The 24,292-nt window shown below is 39.8% G+C and overlaps 3 protein-coding genes across 3 annotated transcripts in view; 2 read left to right on the forward strand and 1 right to left on the reverse strand.

The window, feature by feature from the left end:
• The first annotated feature begins 7 nt into the window (after positions 1 to 7).
• dph7 (diphthamide biosynthesis 7) lies at positions 8 to 4,256 on the forward strand. The gene is made up of 9 exons (XM_065250402.2): positions 8 to 426; positions 528 to 661; positions 1,307 to 1,394; positions 1,847 to 1,941; positions 2,026 to 2,183; positions 2,349 to 2,421; positions 2,519 to 2,584; positions 2,679 to 2,851; positions 3,604 to 4,256. Exons 1-9 carry the CDS (start codon positions 286 to 288, stop codon positions 4,011 to 4,013), a joined length of 1,338 nt encoding a protein of 445 aa, XP_065106474.1. The 5' UTR covers positions 8 to 285; the 3' UTR covers positions 4,014 to 4,256.
• mrpl41 (mitochondrial ribosomal protein L41) lies at positions 4,189 to 5,961 on the reverse strand. Its single transcript, XM_065250405.2, has 2 exons — positions 5,806 to 5,961; positions 4,189 to 4,965 (listed from the first exon to the last, which is right to left on the reverse strand). Exon 2 carries the CDS (start codon positions 4,935 to 4,937, stop codon positions 4,530 to 4,532), a length of 408 nt encoding a protein of 135 aa, XP_065106477.1. The 5' UTR covers positions 4,938 to 4,965; positions 5,806 to 5,961; the 3' UTR covers positions 4,189 to 4,529.
• Positions 5,962 to 6,691: 730 nt separating this feature from the next.
• The window catches only part of pnpla7b (patatin-like phospholipase domain containing 7b), a 103,444-nt gene continuing 85,843 nt past the window's right edge, over positions 6,692 to 24,292 (forward strand). Inside the window, exons 1-18 of the mRNA XM_065250401.2 lie at positions 6,692 to 6,763; positions 6,923 to 6,997; positions 7,074 to 7,158; positions 7,619 to 7,701; positions 7,788 to 7,876; positions 7,970 to 8,110; positions 8,185 to 8,344; positions 8,463 to 8,543; positions 8,647 to 8,775; positions 10,550 to 10,630; positions 10,732 to 10,864; positions 11,881 to 11,967; positions 12,051 to 12,133; positions 12,221 to 12,376; positions 12,525 to 12,602; positions 12,690 to 12,895; positions 12,981 to 13,112; positions 13,242 to 13,365. Coding sequence (XP_065106473.1) covers positions 6,722 to 6,763; positions 6,923 to 6,997; positions 7,074 to 7,158; positions 7,619 to 7,701; positions 7,788 to 7,876; positions 7,970 to 8,110; positions 8,185 to 8,344; positions 8,463 to 8,543; positions 8,647 to 8,775; positions 10,550 to 10,630; positions 10,732 to 10,864; positions 11,881 to 11,967; positions 12,051 to 12,133; positions 12,221 to 12,376; positions 12,525 to 12,602; positions 12,690 to 12,895; positions 12,981 to 13,112; positions 13,242 to 13,365 — 1,965 coding nt within the window. The 5' untranslated portion in view covers positions 6,692 to 6,721. The remainder of the gene's footprint in view (positions 6,764 to 6,922; positions 6,998 to 7,073; positions 7,159 to 7,618; positions 7,702 to 7,787; positions 7,877 to 7,969; positions 8,111 to 8,184; positions 8,345 to 8,462; positions 8,544 to 8,646; positions 8,776 to 10,549; positions 10,631 to 10,731; positions 10,865 to 11,880; positions 11,968 to 12,050; positions 12,134 to 12,220; positions 12,377 to 12,524; positions 12,603 to 12,689; positions 12,896 to 12,980; positions 13,113 to 13,241; positions 13,366 to 24,292) is intronic.

Raw genomic sequence — 24,292 nt, forward strand, 5'->3', positions numbered from 1 at the left:
CTGTCACGCACTTCCTGTTGAACTCGCCACAGCCAGACGTTAGGAAGTTACACGAAAATGTCAAAGAACTGCCGCTGTGTGTGATTATAATTGAAACAATTCAGTTGTTTACATAATCGACTTAATTTTTACATTTTAACTACCAATAACTCAATGGGAGCTGTTCTGATATGCTGCGCAAGTGTGTCATAGACTGAGGACACGTGCACAGTAAACACCACTCTGTGGTAAGGTAGTCCGATTATCCCATCGGACTGTGCCTTGTCTAATGCAGAGCTCTTTAAAATGGTTTGGCAGTCACGAACCCGAACACTTCAAGTGTTTGATACGGAGTTAAGCGCCGATACGGTGGAGTGGTGTCCTATACCAGAATGGTCTCATATTGTGGCATGTGGGACTTACCAACTTCAAAAAAGCGATGATAAGGTATTAACACAAACATGAATTTGATCTAAGAGAGTGTTAGTCGTTTATATCAGTCAGTTTAAGAAGCCAAATACTAAATATGTCTTTTCTGTTAACAACAGACAGCAGAGGAATGTATTGCACCGAGCAGAATAGGTCGACTATATCTGTTTCAATGTAACACACAGCGATCATTTAGCCCTCCACTCACTGAGACTCAACGCATAGACACTCCTGCTATACTGGATCTTAAGTGGTAGGTGAATCATATTATAGATGTTGTGCTTATGTTTATTCTTGTCACTAAAGTTAACCCAACATTACTTTTTCTAAAGCTTTTCTATTACAGATGAACAATCAGCCGTTTACCATTTAAACCATTTCAATATTTCTTAAAGGGATAGTTCACCCAAAAATAAAAATTCTGTCATCATTTACCCACCTTCGTTTTATTACAAACATGTATACATTTCTTTGTTCTGATGAACACAAAGAAAGATATTTTGAGAAATGTACTTGTTCGTGGACCCCATTTACTGCCGTTGTATTCTTGTTTCCTGTTTGTTACAAGCATTTCTCAAAATATCTTCTTTTGTGTTTATCAGAACAAAGAAATGTATGCGTGTTCGTAACAACATGAGAGTGAATGAACTATCCCTTTAATGTGGTCTGTTTTGGGCCCTGTTGCGTTGGGATATAATGGCGTTTTATGGTGTTCTATTCTCATTATTTTAACCATTAAATCCATTAGCATTTTTTAATGGTTTTTGTGTTTTGAAGCAAGGCAGCACCGTGCATTCCCTGTGCGTTTATTGCATGTAAATATAGTTTTGTACGTCGTTTATTCTGTGCACGTGTTTTGTTTATAATTTTTTTGAATGTAATGTTTTATTTTCGTCAGGTGTCATGTGCCGATATCAGAGCACCCACTATTGGGTATGGCCACCGCTGGAGGAGAAATTAAGCTGTACAAACTTAACGAGCCTAAGGTGATAAATTTAACTCATCCTGCATGCTGTCTGTACCAGCGAAAATAATTTCAACTTGTCATTCAGTTTGAATAAACAAACAAAATTGTGTGTGCAGTAATGGACTAATAGAAGACTTAATATTTCATCAGGCAGATGGGCAAAGCATTGCAGCCAAAGGGATAGTTCGGCCAAAAATAGAAAACCCATGATTTATTCACCCTCATATGATCCTTGATGTATATGATTATCTTTTTTTAGACAAACACAATCAGAGTTATATACAAAAAATCCTGGCTGTTCCAAGCATTATAATGGTAGTAAATGGTGCTTTTTATTTGAAGCCTTGCTGTCAGTAGATTTTTTTAGGTATTGTAGATGTTAAATGCACACTATTTTAATGTTTTCATTGCCGTATTTGTTGTATATTAAGTATCCTCTGCTTGTCTATCTTTTTACTTTGCCTCCAGTAGCAGGGCACCTGTGTTCTGGAATGTGAGTTAAGCACAGTGTTGGGTCCTGACAGGCTGGCATTATCATTGGATTGGTCTACAGGGAGAGGCGAGAGGTAAGGCACTCTCCTGCCTACTTCACGCTTTGCCATTACATTGCTCTGTCTTAATATTTAATGCTTGCTCTTCTCTCTTCGTAGCAATGATGTCCGTGTGGTGTCCAGTGACTCCACTGGCTCTCTCACAGTGCTGTCTCTGGGGGAAGCTGGTTTGACTGCCGAGTGTCAGTGGAAAGCTCATGACTTTGAGGCGTGGATCTCTGCATTTAGTTACTGGGATACTCAGGTTGTTTATTCGGGTAAGAGGAATACGATTTATTTACTTTGAATCCGTGAGTTTCAACATTACAAGGTATTTTATCAACATTAGATATATTGTTACTGTGATGCTTGTGTTGTCTTTGTTTTATATTTCTTTCTACATGTATATTTGACCATGTTATTGCTGTCTATCTGTTTATCAGGTGGTGATGACTGCAAACTAAAGGGCTGGGATTTAAGAATGGGTCCCACTTTGCCCACCTTCACCAGCAAGAGGTAAAATTTTATTTTGCAGATTGCCCTGAATTTATAAAATGTTAGCCTTTATTCTGTCACCATTTTCATTCAATAAATATTGCCCCTTTGTCTACAGACACACTATGGGAGTGTGCAGCATACACAGTAACCCTCACAGAGAACACATACTAGCCACTGGAAGGTAAGTGGCTTCTTCTAAAGTAATCATCAAGAAAACAAAGTACCGTATGCATTTATTTACAAATGCAAATGAGCTGTTGTTTTCTCCCATACAGCTACGATGAGAACGTGTTGTTATGGGATGGAAGGAACATGAAGCAGCCTTTGAGTGAGACTGCTGTTGGTGGGGGCGTTTGGAGACTCAAGTGGCATCCAAATCACGAGCACTTGTTGCTGGCCGCGTGTATGCATAATGATTTCCATATTCTCCACTGCCAGCAAGCTATAGGTAAGTATATAAAACACATAAATCATACAGGACACAAAGCTTTAAACCATTAGGTGTTCATTTCCATCTTAAAGGGACACTCCACTTTAAAATATTCTCGTTTTCCAGCTCCCCTAGAGTTAAACATTTGATTCGTACCGTTCTGGAATCCATTCAGCTGATCTTCGGGTCTGGCGCTACCACTTTTAGCATAGCTTAGCACAATCCATTGAATCTGATTAGCCCATTAGTATCACGCTTAAAAATAATCAAAGAGTTTTGATATTGTTCCTATTTAAAACTTGACTCTTTGTTAGTTACATCGTGTACTAAGACTGACGGAAAATTAAAAGTTGCGATTTTCTAGGCAGATATGGTCAAGAACTATACTCTCATTCTGGCGTAACAATCAAGGACTTTGCTGTCGTAACATGGCTGCAGGAGGCGCAATGATATTATGCAGCAGCCGAAAATCGTCCCCTTAGTATCTTTCAATAGCAGGGGACCATTTTCGGGCACAACGTCCAAATGTTTAACTCTGGGGAGCTGGAAAATGAGCATATTTTCAAAAAAAGTAGAGTGTCCCTTTAATAGAATTCTAGATTAGTGATCTTGATATTGTCAGTATAGGCAAGGCATTAAATTTAACTCATTAAAACAAAGTATAACAGGGGGACCCGTGCACTCCCTGGCTACTAAACCATTTTCAGGCTAAAGACCTTAATCATCTTAATATATAATCATTGTTTACTGTTCAGTACATGTCTTTACAGATGGACAAGATGCACCATGCCCGATCCTGGCTTCTTATATTCTACATAACTCTTTAGCATACGGAGCAGACTGGTCCAGATTACCCCTTAGCTACTCCGCTCCCCCCTCTCCTCAGGAGCCACCAAAAACCAGCGTCGGGCTCTCTGAGTCTGGAGGTCACCTCAGGATCCAGTATGAATCCCCTACTGCCAGCTTTGACATGTCGCTGGAGGATGACTCTGGGCGCTACGTACCAGAACCAGAAAAAAGTTCTGCTCCAGAACCTCCCGCTCTCTCTGTTAAAGACTCGCAGTCTCTGTCCTGCCTGCTGGCTACCTGCTCTTTCTACGACCACATGCTGCACGTTTGGAGATGGGACTGGAGCCCGGAAGAAAAACAGGAAGCGCCTGATCCTGCCCACTCGTCCTGAAACTCCTTCCTGCTTCTGTAATGAATGACAATGCTGCTCTTCAAATAACCTTCTAGGTTAAAGTTATTTGGACCTATACGTTTCTATTGTGTGTCCTACTGTAACTACAGTATTGCTTTAAATATATGCAATTTGGGATATTTTTATTTCAGACAAACCAAGTGTCATTTTCAAATTATATTTCAAATATGCTGACTGTTTATTACAAAAATGCAATTTGTACAATAAAATATAACCACTAAATCTAAGTGTAGACATTTATTAAGCATAAATATAAGCAGTTTTGCTGTCAGTTGGTTGTTCTCCATTACAACATGAGGCCAATATTATTATTGCATCACTGCAATACTGACTTGACTGATGCATAATTTCTAAAGAAATGGCTTTGTAAGAAATAGTTTTAATCTTTGATGACTCTTGCTTGTTGAAGGGCTTAACAAAACATTACAATTGCAAACATTTTACAAAATAAATGCTGCTTAGAGTCCATTGCACATTTCTGAAATATAGAAAGTGCTAACGGGCAAAGTTTTTGGGGTACAGCTTGAACAACTTTCCATCTTGTGTTTTCTCCAATCCATATTTCTCAAGATTGTCCTTATTGAAAACGCCCTCCTCAATGTCTCTTTCGATCTGTGGAGCCACCACTTGACTGAAGAGAGACTCTGGAGTCATGGGCTGCTCCGTTCCTGCTGGAGCCTTGTATGATACATAGGGTTTCAGGTTAAAGCCCTCCAAGTTTGGCACCACAAATTCTGGTATCATAGCCCGGACAGGAATGAATTTTCTGCTGGAGGTCAGCACTCCGGTGGGTCTGGCACCTCGGCTCTTGTAGAAGGTATTGGGCCCGCGTTTGCTCGTGAACTCGGACATTCTGTCAGCTCCTCTCACGAGCCCCCGTGTAAGAGTTGACAGGACCCCCATCTACAGGCTATGTATCTCCAGCAATGACCTTTAAAGAGAGATTATAAACAAGTGTATATAGCACAAATTGAATGTATAAAAGACAGTAAGTTTTAAAGGGATAGTTCACCCAAAAATGAAAAGTAATCATTTACTCACCCTCATGTTGTTACAAACCTGTATACATTGCTTTGTTTTGATGAAACCAAAGGAAGATATTTTGAGGGGTTTGTAAACCGTTAGTGGACTCCATTTACTTCCATAGTATTCTTTTTTCCTAGAATTTATGCGGATTTGTAACAACAAATGATGACAAAATTTAAATTTTGGGGTGAACTATCCCTTTAGGTCTATTTGTCATGTCTGAGTCCCACATTAGTCATCAGTGACATCTTGTGCGAGTTGGACAGCTATAAAATGAAACCTCTAGTTTGAAGCCTCTCAAGGTTACATTTGTTGAAAGCATAATATTATTACGGTATAATTTTGGAGCAATAACAAAAAATGGTAATAACTATGTCATTTTGATTGAAACGGCGGTTACCATGGTAAAAAATTACAGCACACTACAGTTTCACGTGCAATTGGCTAGCTAGGCAGTTAGCATGTACGCTACTAGCAGTATTAAATCACGATAAATAAATGTTTCCATATAAACAAAAACAAAATGAAAATCAATGCGCATTTTCCTTTACAAATGTCACAATTGATATTCGTCTCACTTTATTCCAATTCACCCTTGCTTAAGTAAAAATGATTATCAAGGCAAAAATTACACATACGTGTCGTATTTTTCCGACGTCGTATTAAAATGAATAATTCATAAGTTATTCACATATAAGAGAAAATTAATTAAAAAACTGGCAAAAATCAAAACCCAAAAACTCACCTTGAACAGTATGCTTAAAAGACCCTGCTGTTCCCACGTTACACGTGCTTAAAAGAGCACCAGTGATTGGTCAGCTTAACCCAAAGGCAGCCAATAGGAGCACGGAATACTGAATAGAGGATTCGGGGGCTATTGACATGAATGGGGTCTTGTGAAGTGCAGTGAAAGTGAAAAACAGAGTTTGGAAACGCCGTTGAGTAGGTGTTTATAATTTTCTATTTACTTATTTAGATTGTTTGCATGGAAAATATCGGCATTATAAGATCAAGTTATGTTTTTACAAATTTGTTAGTTACAGTGATTGACAACTCGGTGTATCTAAGAGCGTGTTCAGCACTAGCTTGTGTAAACAACAGTAACGTTACCGTGTTTACCTACAACGCAAAGTCATATCCCGTCATGCAGTCCAACTAATACAAATTCAATGACAACTTCCAATGCTCTTCTGTTCTATACGACGTCCGATCTATTTTATATGTTAGTGTAATTCCACCGTAGATATAACCCGCTTAAAGCGTTTGACTGTCCTCTGTGACAGGAACTCAGAAATAACATCACATGGTGTCATATTTCAAAACAGGGAGACTGGTAATATAAGATAGTTTGCCATCTTATTGTTGTATATTTTAATTTTTTTACTGTGAAATTAGTTTAAACAAATAGTTCAAGTATACTACCTTAAGATGTTTTTTAATACTTCCTTAAAAAGTTGTCTACATGAGTCAATCAATCACAGTTGCTCGATAGTTATGTGAGTTTTTTTGTGTGTATTTTATGTACAGTAGTTAAACAATCATTCACTCTTGACCATATAGAGTTTGCTTTATGACTCATTAAAACAGCAATTTTATATTTTTTAATTGAAATAGTCAGTTTGCTAACTAATTTGTGTTTTCTTCTACCTGTTAGATACAGTATGAATGTCAAAGAACAAGACGATACCTGCAGTATATTCCCGGTAAGACATCTCACAGTGAACACCTTGCTTTCAAATAAGTTTTTATATCAATTTGTCCTTGTTGGACTTTGGGTTATAGTTGGTCAATCATGATCTCTCAGTCCTGTACGCCCGGTATAGTTGATAAGGGTCATTTCACCAATCTTTTGTGTGTTTTAGGCCGCTCTACCGTCTGGTAGTGAGATTAAGGCTCGTGTACAGCATTTCATAGAAGACCAGATACAGAGCTCAATGGTATATGAAGGTCCCACATTTGTTTTGTCAGTATTGCTTGTTTAGGAGAGAAATTTAACTCATCTGTTTTATGCAGTGGACTGGTGTGCTGATCGGAGCTGCTGTTGCAGTTTCACTCATCAGTATTGTTGTACTTTTTATGCAAAAAAGATACAAGACAGGTGAGTATATCCCAGCCTATGGAGAAAATATGCATAATATGTCAGCCTGCCTGTGAAAACCCAGCTGAAGTGTTTTTTGCGATTTACTAGGGGTGAGCGAGGAACAAACGAATGAGGGTTAATTGTAAAAAGGCTACTTTACATATTTATACAGGGCTGAACTGTGTGTGTGTGTGTGTGTGTGTGTGTACCTGGTAATTATCACGTTGTGGGGACCAATTGTCCCCACAAAGATAGGAATACCAGTGTTTTTGTGACCTTGTGGGGACATTTTGATGGGAATGGTTAGGGAATGGGGCAGGTAAGGGGAATAGAATATACAGTTTGTATGGTAAAAAATGCATTACGTCTATGGAATGTCCCCACAAAACATGGAAACCAGAATGTGTGTGTGTGCGTGCATGCGTGTGCGTGTGTGTGTGTGTTGATTTTGTGTGTAACTTTTATCTTTTTCCTCCAGGAGAAGAGCAAGCCGAGGGTCCTAAATATCGTTTCAGGAAAAGGGACAAAGTACTGTTTTATGGGAGGAAGATTATGAGGAAGGTATCTGAGCTTCATTATGTATTTTTTCTACTTTGGTAATATGATGATACAACGTTGCAGCGATTTGTGTATTTGTTATTATTCAGGTACAGACCCTCTCCTCACCAGCGACCTCAGGTCCAGTATCTCAAAAGCGAACCAGAAAAAGAACGAAAGTTCTGTCAATAGCTCGCAAGTATGTGAAAAAATTACAAACGGATACAGAAAAAATGCAAATCACAGTCTTTGCAAAAGCGTAATCTTAACATCCCGTCTGTCTCTTGCTCAGAATCCTGCGTATTCGGAGGGAACCGCCAACCCTGCAGCCGAAAGAGCCTCCTCCGTCACTTCTGGAAGCCGATCTAAATGTATTTGACATGCAAAACTCTCACCTGCCCTCTGAGGTCCTGTATATGCTGAAAAACGTCAGGTTGGTATCTACAGTACTCATGCCCCTTAACAAAGACATCCAGAACCAATGTTGTTGCATGATGTGCTTCTCAGAGTCCTGGGTCATTTTGAGAAGCCCCTGTTCCTGGAGCTGTGTCGACATATGGTGTTTGTGCAGCTCCAGCAGGGGGAGGAATTATTTCGACCAGGAGATCTTGATGACAGCATCTTTGTGGTGCAGGATGGCCATCTCGAACTGTGTATCCACGAGAGTGTAAGAGCAAAACAGTCCTGCATTCCTTAGTGGATAACTGAACTTTCCAACTGAAAACAAGGTTATTTTATTGGTTTATAAAGATGGGATTACATTTATTTTTCTTTCCATGGCTCAGGATGGAACGGTGGTGGTGGTGAAGCATGTTTTGCCTGGAGACAGCGTTCACAGTCTTCTCAGCATCCTCGATGTTATCACTGTAAGAACGTCCATTTGACCTATTTGTTTCTTATTCTGATCATTCTAAACTGTTTTACCACAGAGTCTTCAAAGATCTCACATGTGAACCGCTCATTCTGCAGGGTTATCCAGCCCCGTATAAAACCGTTTCAGCCAGGGCTGCAGCCCCTAGCACTGTGCTCCGCCTTCCAGCAAAGGCTTTCCAGTCTGTCTTTGACAACTATCCAGAGACCCTAGTCCGGGTTGTTCAGGTATGAGACTTTTCTTTAGAAAACCTAAGCATATTACAGTCCCTCCAGAAAAACATGATTATGCGACGCATGATTCAATGCATAATCAGCCAAAGTCTGCATGTTTATGCGAGGGCCGCATTTTTTAAATATGCCGCACTTTCGCTGCATACATTGCAGATTTCTGCTCGCCAAATATGCGGGGCTTGCATGATTTCATAATCCCAGCATTTTCATAGCAAAATGTCATATATATCTTAGCAGAAAGTTGAGAAATGTTGCATTTACTTCACACATGCACAGCCATGTCCCCTGTTGTTATGGTAATGTTAAGAAGTTCCCGCAGTATTGGCAAGTTCCCGCAGTTTTGGCAAGCTCCCGCAGTTTTGGCAAGCTCCCGCAGTTTTGGCAAGCTCCCGCAGTTTTGGCAAGCTCTCGCAGTTCTGGCAAGTTCACGCAAGTTTGGCAAGTTCACGCAATTTTGGCAAGTTCACGCAATTTCATCGCATAAAATTGCATAAATATCCCGCATATTCCATCGCATTTTGTGCCCGCAACAATCACAAAAAAAATTCTGATATTACACTCTAAAAAAAAGATGGATTATTTTCAACCAAGCATGGGTCAAAAAGGGACGAACATAATTTAACCTATGTTGGGTTGTTTGAACCCATTGTTTGGTCAAATATAAAGACTTTCTGGGTTAATGTAACCCGACGGCAGGGTTTGTCTCATTTTGACCCAATGCTGGTTTGGAAATAACCCAGCTATTTTTATAGTGTACAATATCTCCTTTAGGGGTGTGCACACCAAAGCTTTTATGCCGGCGTATGTTTTCAATTATTTCCAATAAAAGGGTGGGTTACTTAAAAATGCCGGCAGCTGGCAGTTTTTTCCGCGCTGAAAGCTGTCTCTCAGCGGTTTTTCCATGCTCAGCGCTGAGAGATGAAAAATATTCAACTTTGGATGAAAAGCTCTCAGACAGCCGTCCAATCACAATGGAGGATGGGCGGGACAATTATCACAACAACCAACCGGCACATCGTACAACGATTGATAAGCAAAGCAGAAGTATCACAGCAACCAGAGCATTTAGCTGAAGAGAGCTGGCAGTCGGCTGAAATAAGTCGCCGTTTTCAGCCTTGTAAAAAGCTTTGGTGTGCACGCCCCTTAGTCTTAGAAAGAGGTTTGTGATAATTTTTTCTATGTTCACACTGTCCGTTTAAATTTTTGGGCATGTCCAATTTAAAGCACTGACTCTCCACACTATGTATAACAACTGTTCAGATCCGATTTGTGTGTCCTGTAGCGCTTTTTTTGTTTTTTGTTTTCAGGAATAGCTGCATTTGTTTCTATAGCAATACATTTCATGGAGGTGTTTGAAATATGTGTGATCAAGTTTATGTGGCGACGTGCAGACTGATCGACATGTGACATTAAAGTATCACTCTCACGGCACTTTGAAGTCATAATATTCTCTGTCTGCGCAGTGCCACAAGAACATTTCAAACACATATAAATGTAGCTAAAAATTGAGTTTTTGTTGATCACACTTGCTAAATATGATCGGATTCCAGTCAGAATCCTTTATAGAAAATCATAATGTAGTTTTAATTGAACTTGAGTTCATAAAAATTTCATCAATTCTGTAATGTTTTTGTTTTAATGAGTTGCAACTCAAAAGCTACTAATGCACCCTAAATTACAGTTTACATTAATGTCATTTACTGTATAAAACCGGACATGTTATAGCATTTTAGCCCATTTTAACTTGTCTGGTACTACATTTTCCCAGATCATCATGGTACGTCTTCAGAGAGTGACCTTTCTAGCTCTTCACAACTATCTTGGCTTGACCACAGAGCTTTTCAACCCGGTTGGTTTTATCACGCTCTATGTTCATAAAATTACTGTTTTCTGTAATGTTTTATGTTCTTTATTAAGTAGTAATAATTACATTGCTGTCACATTATCCAGGAAAGTCAAGCGGTTCCTCTGGTGTCAGTTGCTGGTGTTTTAGGAGAGGCCAGTACTGGGAAAGCACTGCGCAGACAATCTCAGACAAATGAGGAATTGGGTGACAAAGTCCCTGAGAAGTCCTCAGAAGATGGTGAGGTTGTTTGTGTAGTTGTGTAGCTTTAAAGAGCCCATATTACTCAAAATACACTTTTACATGATGCGTTTGTCTGTTGGCGTTTCTTCACCCTACAATGAAGAAAAACTTTACTAATCCCCATTAAACCAGAGCAGTCTCATTAGACATGCTGTTTTGATTTTCTTGTTAATGTGATGTCACACTGATAAAGCCCCGCCCACGGTCACTGACTGACTGGTTAACTTTACCCAAAAGCTTTTCTAAATATGTTTGTTAGCACATTGTAGCACTCATGCGGCTAAATATATTGTCCCAGACTGTATTCACAGAAATTACACAGATGAAACAACACTTTTTTGCTTCTGCCCAAATAAGGGCATTTTGGACATGCTATGATAAATCATCTCTGAGGTATTTTGAGCTGAAACTTCACAGACACCCTTGTAAAATTGGGCATGATATTGCCCCTTTAAAGGTGACATAGAGTGATTGAACGGGGTATTTATCCTTGTTCTGTGATGTGGCATATAGACAAAAATTTTTTTGTTTGGGTCTGTAATGCCTTAGAAGCTTCCTAAAAACCTCTCTCAGATAGCTCTATTAGGATGGGGGATTTTAAACAAGTGGTTTTGCACCTATTTGGCTCCCCCTACTGGCTTAACTTGCAATCTCATTACTGATTGGCTGACTTTGCTGCCACTCAAAAAATTTAGCCAATTATTTTAAAGTGGAGGGGCAGTTAGATGCCTGTGATGTCATAAGCATCAGTTTTTCAGATTGGGCCGTTTTCTGGCTGACATTTCTAAAAAAGGAATTTCTATGAGACTGAGATGTTTAGCACTTTTTGTATGTTTGTGAATGCGGGTAGACTACCATTATTCAACAAAGACAAGGTAAAAATGGTTTTTCATTCTCTGTCCCCTTTAAAATCTCTAATATAACACTGCTTCTCATGCATTTAAAAAAAATTTGAACACTCAATATTGTGTACATCCATAACTTGGTTCAATAAACTGATTTTCTGTTTTCAGATGGCATAAAGTTAAATCCAACAGAGAGCCCGAGCACTTTATTCAGGAAGTCTCGTTCTCTGTCAAGCCCTTCAGATGGTGTGCATGGTACTGTACTGAACTTACAGTATGTTTTATATTAGGCAACCAGTGATTATAAAAATTTACGTTCATGTGTGCTCATCTTTCAGCTGTGTCTCCTGGTCAAACTTTAACCTTTGACAAAGCAAATGTTACAAAAGAATTTGTTCCTACAAGTCCAGTTATTCAAAAGGTACCTCTGCCTTATTCAGTATCATCATAAACTCATCTACATGAGCTCACATTACTGACGCCCCTCTGTCTCTCGTCCTGTTTTAAGACTTTTCGCAAGAAGTCAGTGACAATGCAGCATGCACCTTCAGCAGTGTTTCATTACTCTGACACCGGAGGTCACGCTACCCACATTCACAACTGCAAGGTTAATGCCATTTTTCAAGCTGCCAAGAAGGATCTGCTCAAGATTATTCAGCTTCAGGTCAGGCCACATTCATTTTATTGGTCATTAAGCCAATCTTTTTCCTTGACCTTAATGCACATCAGAAAAGCATGATGATGAATAACGGTGACATCATATCTGGAATTAAATAATAGGAAAGATAACCTTGAATTTATTTGTGCTACAGGACCCCAGTCTTCTGGAAGATAGAGTTACTCTGAGGCAAGTAAAAGCTGGATCTATAGTAGCAAGTGAAGGAGACCAGGTAAAAAAGTGACCCATCACTTTGATCCCCATCACCCCACTTTACATTGCAAAGTAATTTAATTTCTACTCCATGTGTATGTGTCAGGATGTAAGCGTGCAGTTTGTGATCTCTGGAGCTCTGCACGTGTATCAGAAATTGATTGACCGAGAGGAAGAGACGTGTTTGTTTGTGGCACACCCTGGAGAGATGGTGGGTCACCTGGCCGTTCTCACAGGAGAGCCTCTCATCTTCTCTGTGCGTGCACACCGTGACTGTTGCTTCCTGTCTATCACCAAAGCGCACTTCTATGAGTATGTGATGTACAACAAGCTGAATTAAGATTTTCTATACCAAAAATCTTAGGTTAAATATGTCTATGTACGTGACTGTCACCAGGATAATGCGTGCCGAACCTCGTATGGTGTTAAATGTAGCTCACGCGGTCGTACGGAGGGTCTCGTCTTTTGTCCGACAGATTGACTTTGCCCTGGACTGGATGGCAGTGGAGGCTGGCCGTGCTGTCTACAGGTAAGCACACTTTTTCCAGTTGATTTTAGTTCCAGAAAGTCTCAAGTCAATGGTCTGCGTTTTGATATTGTCATACCTAGTATTTTATTACACGTAACACTTTATCTGATCTCTTTTTGACCATTTCAGACAAGATGATAAGTCAGACAGCACTTTTATTGTTCTGAGTGGCCGCCTGCGTTCTGTCATTAAGAAGGATGATGGGAAAAAAGAGCTTGCTGGAGAGTATGGTCGCGGTGATCTTATTGGTGTGGTGAGTGGCGACGAGAGGTTTTATAAACTAATGTTTGTGTTGACAAGTACATTTTTTTAATATCTACTAATATTAATTGACATCTGCTCAGAGGTGTACACCTTTGTTGAATTAAATGCTGTATTTATAAAAATAAATAAAAATGTCCCCTGTTTCTAATGTCCCAACTTCCTATAATACAGGATGTTCAACAACATAGGAAAGAAAATATTTAAAATATTTCTTGAAATTTTTTATATTTTTGTAAAAGCACAATATGTAAATTTTTGCATACAATTTTTAAAAAACACAGAGCACAGTGTTATTTAAAGGTGCACTGTAGGTTCACTTGACAGCAATGCAATATAATATGCATACCGTATTTTCCGGACTATAAGTTGCTCCGGAGTATAAGTCGCATCAGTAAAAAGAGGAAAAAACATCGTCGCCCTGGACTAGGTATGTGCCGATCGATCGGCCGATGATGCTTGGTATGCTTCTCAATGAATTACGGAGAAATGCCGCTACATTCAAAAGCCAGAGCGCGTTTTCGTGCAGAAACTCAATATGCACTGCTGACAAAAAACCATACACACGCAGCTATGATACGCAGATCCAGGAAATGGCTCAAGGATATATTTATATTGCTGTTCCTTAAACCTTTTTAGGTATTTTCATGATAATAAAGAATAGGTATGATTATGTTTGACGAGTGTTGCTTTTGCATGTAATAAACGACTCAAACTTACAGTAATTACAGTGCATTGAAAATGCGCTGTACTGTTCTTACTGGGCTTTTTATTATTAGTGGTGCTTGCATTTATGCAAGGCATCACTATTATTATTGCTCATACTTATTATTAGTGGTGCTTGCATTTATGCAAGGCATCACTATTATTATTGCTCATACTTATTATTATTATGTTGGCTTGACAAAGCCAACATACTGTTCTTCGATCTAAGCTTATTATTATTATTATTATTATTATTATTCTTCTGGTACAAACTTTTTCTCACAGTAACTCCTCCTAGAGCTTTCAAGCTACACCCACAAAACTTTACAAAACTTTTAAGACTGGTACGTAGATTGTTGCTATGACTTTTCTAACTGATGGGACCTACCGAATTCCTAAACGGGGCGCTCAAACACCCCAAATTTTCCATTGACTTAACATTGCGACAAACTTTGACGGGTCATAGCTACAAGCGAGAAATTTGTAGAAACTTGTGGGTTACCACATTTGAAGAGGCTGGCAGGCTCTGTAAGAACATACATCACATTGGGGTGTAAGTTTCACCCCTGGGGTGTAAGGGGCACCCAAATTTCCCCATTGACTTATAATGGGGCAGGGAACATGCCCATATAAGGGAATAAAAGCGTCCCAGATGGAATATCTTCACTTTAGAGTGTCGTAGAGACATGGGGGTGGGCTCAATTTAGTCAGGCATCCAATCAGTCTCTCGGGATCGCCCCATAGCTATTAAGCCACGCCCCTAGCAACCATTTTTGGGCACCCTAGCAACATATCCCATAGACTGCCATTATAAAATGCCCAGATGGATATCTTTGCAGCACAGTGTCACAGAGACATGGGGGTGGGCTCATTTTACTCAGGCATCCAATCAGTCTCGGAGGATTCTTATTGAGGTATTAAGCCACGCCCCTAGCAACCAAATATGAGCACCCTAGCAACATAATAAACAAAGCCTTATATCTCTGGATCCGAACATCATAGAGACATGGGGGTTGGGTCTTTTGGTCATGTTAGCCTTATGCTAGTTCCATGCTAAGTCATACTAGCTTCATGCTAGTTTCGTGCTAGCTTTATGCTAATTTCATAATAAATCTTGCTAACTTCATGCTAATCATGTTAGCATCATGCTAGCTTCATACTAATTCATGTTAACATCGTGCTAACTTCATGCTAATTCATGTTAGCATCGTGCTAGCTTCATGCTAATTCATGTTAGCTTCGTGCTAGCTTCATGCTAATTCATGTTAGCATCGTGCTAGCTTCATGCTAATTCATGTTAGCATCGTGCTAGCTTCATGCTAATTCATGTTAGCATCGTGCTAGCTTCATGCTAATTCATGTTAGCATCGTGCTAGCTTCATGCTAATTCATGTTAGCATCGTGCTAGCTTCATGCTAATTCATGTTAGCATCGTGCTAGCTTCATGCTAATTCATGTTAGCATCGTGCTAGCTTCATGCTAATTCATGTTAGCATCGTGCTAGCTTCATGCTAATTCATGTTAGCTTCGTGCTAGCTTCATGCTAATTCATGTTAGCTTCGTGCTAGCTTCATGCTAATTCATGTTAGCTTCGTGCTAGCTTCATGCTAATTCATGTTAGCATCGTGCTAGCTTCATGCTAATTCATGTTAGCATCGTGCTAGCTTCATGCTAATTCATGTTAGCATCGTGCTTGCTTCATGCTAATTCATGTTAGCGTCGTGCTAGCTTCATGCTAATTCATGTTAGCTTCGTGCTAATCATGCTAGCATCATGCTAGCTTCCTGCTAATCATGCTAGCATCATGCTAGCTTCATGCTAATTCATGTTAGCATCATGCTAGCTTCATGCTAATTCATGTTAGCATCATGCTAGCTTCATGCTAATTCATGTTAGCATCATGCTAGCTTCATGCTAATTCATGTTAGCATCATGCTAGCTTCATGCTAATTCATGTTAGCATCATGCTTATTCATGTTAGCATCATGCTAGCTTCATGCTTATTCATGTTAGCATCATGCTAATTCATGTTAGCATCATGCTAATTCATGTTAGCATCATGCTAGCTTCATGCTAATTCATGTTAGCATCATGCTAGCTTCATGCTAATTCATGTTAGCATCATGCTAGCTTCATGCTAATTCATGTTAACATCATGTTAGCTTCATGCTAATTCATGTTAGCATCATGCTAGCTTCATGCTAATTCATGTTAGCATCATGCTAGCTTCATGCTAATTCATGTTAGCATCATGCTAGCTTCATGCTAATTCATGTTAGCATCATGCTAGCTTCATGCTAATTCATGTTAGCATCATGCTAGCTTCATGCTAATTCATGTTAGCATCATGCTAGCTTCATGCTAATTCATGTTAGCATCATGCTAGCTTCATGCTAATTCATGTTAGCTTCATGCTAATTCAAGTTAGCATCATGCTAGCTTCATGCTAATTCATGTTAGCTTCATGCTAATTCATGTTAGCTTCATGCTAATTCATGTTAGCTTCATGCTAATTCATGTTAGCATCATGCTAATTCATGTTAGCATCATGTTAGCTTCATGCTAATTCATGTTAGCTTCATGCTAATTCATGTTAACATCATGCTAGCTTTATGCAAATTCATGTTAGCATCATGCTAACTTAGTGCTAAACATGCTAACATGGTAACTTTTGGTATCATGTTTACGGAAAGTTATAATACTAAACTAAACTTGTTTTAAATTTCTCTCAATCTGTTTTAAACGTTCAGGCTAGGCTTTGTCAAGCCAACATAAAGTTTGTCTTCAAACTTTTCTATCTAGTTATTATTATTATTCTTTTTCTGGACACTTTTTCGGCGCGTAACTCGTCCCGCACGGTTTAACATAGTCCCATGAAAGAGGGCTCAAATCGACCGGATTATTGAGGAGAGGTGTGCTATGACTTTTATAGGCGATCGGGTGCAGGATTTCTGAAAGGGGGGCGAAAAACCACCCGAAAAATCCCATTGACTTAACATTGCGCCCAACTTTGACGAGTCATAGCTCCGCTCGAGGATTTTGTAGAAACATGTGGGTTAGAACATTTGAAGAGGTTGGTAGGCTCTGTAAGAACATACATGACATTGGGGTGTAAGTTGTACCCCTGGGGTGTAAGAGGCACCCGAAAATTCCCATTGACTTAAAATGGGGCAGGAAACATGCCCATATAAGGGAATAAAGCAGTTCCAGATGGAATATCTTTGCTTTACAGTGTCGTAGAGATAAGTGGGTGGGCTCATTTTACTCGGGCATCCAATCAGTCTCTCAGGATCATCCCAGAGCTATTAAGCCACGCCCCTAGCAACAATTTTGGGCACCCTAGCAACATCTCCCATAGACTGCCATTATAAAATGCCCAGATGGATATCTTTGCACCACAGTGTCATAGAGACATGGGGGTGGACTCATTTTACACAGGCATCCAATAAGTCCCTCAGGATCCTTTCCTAGGTATTAAGCCACGCCCCTAGCAACCACTTTTGAGCACCCTAGCAACATAATAAACAAAGCCTTATATTTCTGGATCCGAACATCATAGAGACATGGGGGTTGGGTGTTTGGGTCATGTTAGCTTCATGCTAGCTTCATGCTAGGTCATACTAGCTTCATGCTAGTTTCATGCTAGCTTTATGCTAATTTCATAATATATCTTGCTAACTTCATGCTAAATAATGTTAGCATCATGCTAGCTTGATGCTTATTTATGTTAGCATCATGCTAGCTTCATGCTAATTTATGTTACCATCATGCTAGCTTCATGCTAATTTATGTTAGCATCATGCTAGCTTCATACTAATTCATGTTAACATTATGCTAGCTTCATGCTTCTTCATTTTAGCATCGTGCTAGCTTCATGCTAATTCATGTTAGCATCGTGCTAGCTTCATGCTAATTCATGTTAGCATCGTGCTAGCTTCATGCTAATTCATGTTAGCATCGTGCTAGCTTAATTCTAATTCATGTTAACATCATGCTAGCTTTATGCTAATTCATGTTAGCTTCATGCTAGCTTTATGTTAATTCATGTTAGCATCATGCTAACTTCATGCTAATTCATGTTAAATTCATGCTAATTCATGTTAGCATCATGGTAGCTTCATGCTAATTCATGCTAGCTTCATGCTAATTCATGTTAGCATCATGCAAGCTTCATGCTAATTCATGTTAGCATCATGCTAGCTTCATGCTAATCATGTTAGCTTCATGCTAATCATGCTAGCTTCATGTTAGCTTCATGCTAATCATGTTAGCTTCATGCTAATCATGCTAGCTTCATGTTAGCATCATGCTAATCATGCTAGCTTCATGCTAATCATGCTAACATCATGCTAGCTTCATGCTAATCATGCTAACATCATGCTAGCTTCATGTTAATAATGCTAACATCATGATAGCTTCATGCTAATCATGCTAGCTTCATGCTAGCTTCATGCTAATCATGCTATCATCATGCTAGCTTCATGCTAACTTCATGCTAGCTTCATGCTAATCATGCTACCATCATGCTAGCTTCATGCTAATCATGCTAGCATCATGCTAGCTTCATGCTAATCATGTTAGCTTCATGCTAATCATGCTAGCTTCATGTTAGCATCATGCTAATCATGCTAGCTTAATGCTAATCATGCTAGCATCATGCTAGCTTCATGCTAATCATGTTAGCTTCATGCTAATCATGCTAACTTCATGTTAGCATCATGCTAGCTTCATGCTAATCATGCTACCTTCATGCTAATAATGCTAACATCATGCTAGCTTCATGCTAATCATGTTAGCATCATGCTACCTTCATGCTTATCATGCTAGCTTCATGCTAGCTTCATGCTAATCATGGTAGCATCATGCTAGCTTCATGCTAATCATGCTAGCATCATGGAAGCTTCATGCAAATCATGCTAACATCATGCTAGCTTCATGCTAACTTCATGCTAATCATGTTAGCATCATGCTAGCTTCATGCTAGCTTCATGCTAATCATGCTAGCTTCATGTTAACTTCATGGTAATCATGCTAGCTTCATGCTAACCTCATGCTAACTTCATGGTAATCATGCTAATGTTAATCATGCTTAATGTTAATCATGCTAGCTTCATGTTAGCTTCATGGTAATCATGCTAACTTCATGCTAACTTCATGCTAATCATGCTAGCTTCATGCTAATCATGCTCGCTTCATGCTAATCATGCTAGCTTCATTATCTCCACATCAGAACATCGTAGAGACACAGGGGTTGGACCGTTTGACTCGTGACTCGGAGTGTAATCATTATGGGATGCCTATTTTTTCCCTAGCAACCAAATACAGTACCCTAGCAACAGAGTAAACAAAGCCTTATATCTCCGCATCAGAACATCGTAGAGACATGGGGGTTGGACCGTTTGACTCGTGACTCGGAGTGTAATCATTATGGGATGCCAATTTTTTACCTAGCAACCAAATACAGTACCCTAGCAACAGAGTAAACAAAGCCTTATATCTCCGCATCAGTACATCATAGAGACATGAGGGTTGGACCGTTTGACTTTTGCCTTGGAGTATAATCATAAATTGTCCCCCGAAATTTGCCACGGCAAGCACCACTCACATTTTCTTCAGGAAATGTACCTATCTAGTTATTATTACAGTGCATTGAAAATGCGCTGTACTGTTCTTACTGGGCTTTTTATTACAGTGCATTGAAAATGCGCTGTACTGTTCTTACTGGGCTTTTTATTATTATTAGTGGTGCTTGCATTTATGCAAAGCATCACTATTACTATTGCTCAGGGATATTATTAGTGGTGCTTGCATTTATGCAAGGCATCACTATTACTATTCCTCATACTTATTCTTATTATTCTTATTCTGGACACTTTTTTCGGCGCGTAACTCGTCCCGCACGGTTTGTCATAGACCCATGAAAGATGGCTCAAAATGACCGGTTTATTGAGGAGAGGTGTGCTATGACTTTTATAAGGGATCGGGTGCAGGATTTTCGAAAGGGGGACGAAAAACCACCCGAAAAATCCCATTGACTTAACATTGCGCCCAACTTTGACGGGTCATAGCTCAGCTCGAGGATTTGGTAGAAACTTGTGGGTTACAACATTTGAAGAGGGTGGTAGACTCTGTAAGAACATACATCACAATGGGGTGAAAGTTGTACCCCTGGGGTGTAGGAGGCGCCCAAAAGTGCCCCATTGACTTATAATTGGTCAGGGAACATGCCCATATAAGGGAATAAGAATTTTCCTGATGGGATATCTTCGAATTACAGTGTCGTAGAATCAAGGGGGTGGGCTTATTTTACTCAGGCATCCAATCAGTCTCTCAGGAGAGTCCCAGAGCTATTAAGCCACGCCCCTAGCAACCATTTTGGGCACCCTAGCAACATCTCCCATAGACTGCCATTATAAAATGCCCAGATGGATATCTTTGCAGCACAGTGTCATAGAGACATGGGGGTGGGCTCATTTTACTCAGGCATCCAATCAGTCTCTCGGGATCCTTAAAGACTTACTAAGCCACGCCCCTAGCAACCACTTTTGAGCACCCTAGCAACATAAAATTCAAACAGTTATATCTCGGCATCAGAACATCGTAGAGACAAGGGGGTTGGACCGTTTTACTTGTGACTAGGGGTGTAACAATTGGGCACATCATTGGCCACTCCCAAGCCACGCCCCTAGCAACCAAATACAGTACCCTAGCAACAGAGTAAACAAAGCCTTATATCTCCGCATCAGAACATCGTAGAGACACGGGGGTTGGACCGTTTGACTCGTGACTCAGAGTGTAATCATTATGGGATGTCAATTTTTTCCCTAGCAACCAAATACAGTACCCTAGCAACAGAGTAAAAAAAAGCCTTATATCTCCGCATCAGAACATCGTAGAGACACGGGGGTTGGACCGTTTGACTAGTGACTCAGAGTGTAATCATTATAGGATGCCAATTTTTTCCCTAGCAACCAAATACAGTACCCTAGCAACAGAGTAAACAAAGCCTTATATCTCCGCATCAGAACATCGTAGAGACACGGGGGTTGGACCGTTTGACTAGTGACTCGGAGTGTAATCATTATGGGATGCCAATTTTTTCCCTAGCAACCAAATACAGTACCCTAGCAACAATGTAAACAAAGCCTTATATCTCCGCATCAGAACATCGTAGAGACACGGGGGTTGGACCGTTTGACTTGTGACTTAGAGTGTAATCACCATTGGATGCCAATTGTTTCCCTAGCAACCAAATACAGCACCCTAGCAACAGTGTAAACAAAGCCTTATATCTCCGCATCAGAACATCGTAGAGACATGGGGGTTGGACCGTTTGACTCATGACTCGGAGGGTAATCACTAGTGGGTGACATTTTTTCCCTAGCAACCAAATACAGTACCCTAGCAACAGAGTAAACAAAGCCTTATATCTCTGCTTCAGAACATCGTAGAGACACGGGGGTTGGACCATTTTACTTTTGGCTTGGAGTATAATCATAAATTGTCCCCTGAAATTTGCCACGGCAAGCAACACTCACATTTTCTTCAGGAAATGTACCTATCTAGTTATTATTATGTTGGCTTGACAAAGCCAACATACTGTTCTTCGATCTAAGCTTATTATTATTATTATTCTTCTGTTCATACTTTTTACCAATTGTAACTCCTCCTAGAGCTTTCAAGCTACACCCACAAAACTTTACAAAACTTTTAAGACTGGTCCGTAGATGGGTGCTATGACTTTTCTAACTGATGGGACCTACCGAATTCCTATACGGGGCGCTCAAACACCCCAAATTTTCCATTGACTTAACATTGCGACAAACTTTGACGGGTCATAGCTGCAAGCGAGAAATTTGTAGAAACTTGTGGGTTACCACATTTGAAGAGGCTGGCAGACTGTGTAAGAACATACATCACATTGGGGTGTAAGTTTCACCCCTGGGGTGTAGGGACCACCCAAATTTCCCCATTGACTTATAATGGGGGAGGGAACATGCCCATATAAGGGAATAAAAGCGTCCCAGATGGAATATCTTCACTTAAGAGTGTCTTAGAGACATGGGGGTGGGCTCAATTTAGTCAGGCATCCAATCAGTCTCTCAGGATCGCCCCATAGCTATTAAGCCACGCCCCTAGCAACCATTTTTGGGCACCCTAGCAACATATCCCATAGACTGCCATTATAAAATGCCCAGATGGATATCTTTGCAGCACAGTGTCACAGAGACATGGGGGTGGGCTCATTTTACTCAGGCATCCAATCAGTCTCGGAGGATTCTTATTGAGGTATTAAGCCACGCCCCTAGCAACCAAATATGAGCACCCTAGCAACATAATAAACAAAGCCTTATATCTCTGGATCCGAACATCATAGAGACATGGGGGTTGGGTCTTTTGGTCATGTTAGCCTTATGCTAGCTCCATGCTAAGTCATACTAGCTTCATGCTAGTTTCGTGCTAGCTTTATGCTAATTTCATAATAAATCTTGCTAACTTCATGTTAATTCATGTTAGCATCATGCTAGCTTCATGTTAATTCATGTTAGCTTCATGCTAGCTTCATGCTAATTCATGTTAGCTTCATGCTAGCTTCATGCTAATTCGTGTTAACATCGTGCTAGCTTCATGCTAATTCATGTTAGCACCGTGCTAGCTTCATGCTAATTCATGTTAGCACCGTGTTAGCTTCATGCTAATTCATGTTAGCACCGTGCTAGCTTCATGCTAATTCATGTTAGCACCGTGCTAGCTTCATGCTAATTCATGTTAGCATCGTGCTAGCTTCATGCTAATTCATGTTAGCATCGTGCTAGCTTCATGCTAATTCATGTTAGCATCGTGCTAGCTTCATGCTAATTCATGTTAGCGTCGTGCTAGCTTCATGCTAATTCATGTTAGCGTCGTGCTAGCTTCATGCTAATTCATGTTAGCGTCGTGCTAGCTTCATGCTAATTCATGTTAGCATCGTGCTAGCTTCATGCTAATTCATGTTAGCGTCGTGCTAGCTTCATGCTAATTCATGTTAGCGTCGTGCTAGCTTCATGCTAATTCATGTTAGCGTCGTGCTAGCTTCATGCTAATTTAAGTTAGCGTCGTGTTAGCTTCATGCTAATTCATGTTAGCGTCGTGCTAGCTTCATGCTAATTCATGTTAATGTCGTGCTAGCTTCATGCTAATTCATGTTAGCGTCGTGCTAGCTTCATGCTAATTCATGTTAGAGTCGTGCTAGCTTCATGCTAATTCAAGTTAGCGTCGTGTTAGCTTCATGCTAATTCATGTTAGCGTCGTGCTAGTTTCATGCTAATTCTTGTAGCGTTGTGCTAGCTTCATGCTAATGCATGTTAGCTTCATGCTAATCATGCTAACATCATGCTAGCTTCCTGCTAATCATGCTAGCATCATGTTAGCTTCATGCTAATCATGCTAGCATCATGCTAGCTTCATGCTAATTCATGTTAGCATCATGCTAGCTTCATGCTAATTCATGTTAGCACAATGCTTATTCATGCTAGCTTCATGCTAATTCATGTTAGCATCATGCTAGCTTCATGCTAATTCATGTTAGCATCATGCTAGCTTCATGCTAATTCATGTTAGCACAATGCTAATTCATGTTAACATCATGCTAGCTTCATGCTAATTCATGTTAGCATCATGCTAGCTTCATGCTAATTCATGTTAGCATCATGCTAGCTTCATGCTAATTCATGTTAGCACAATGCTAATTCATGTTAACATCATGCTAGCTTCATGCTAATTCATGTTAGCATCATGCTAGCTTCATGCTAATTCATGTTAGCATCATGCTAGCTTCATGTTAATTCATGTTAGCATCATGCTAACTTCATGCTAATTCATGTTAGCATCATGCTAGCTTCATGCTAATTCATGTTAGCATCATGCTAGCTTCATGCTAATTCATGTTAGCATCATGCTAGCTTCATGCTAATTCATGTTAGCATCATGTTAGCTTCATGCTAATTCATGTTAGCTTCATGCTAATTCATGTTAGCATCATGCTAGCTTCATGCTAATTCATTTTAGCATCATGCTAACTTCATGCTAATTCATGTTAGCATCATGCTAACTTAGTGCTAAACATGCTAACATGGTAACTTTTGGTATCATGTTTACGGAAAGTTATAATACTAAACTAAACTTGTTTTAAATTTCTCTTAATCTGTTTTAAACGTTTAGGCTAGGCTTTGTCA

The sequence above is a fragment of the Paramisgurnus dabryanus genome, chromosome 5 (assembly GCF_030506205.2).
Source record: "Paramisgurnus dabryanus chromosome 5, PD_genome_1.1, whole genome shotgun sequence".
NCBI classification, from domain to species: Eukaryota; Metazoa; Chordata; class Actinopteri; order Cypriniformes; family Cobitidae; genus Paramisgurnus; species Paramisgurnus dabryanus.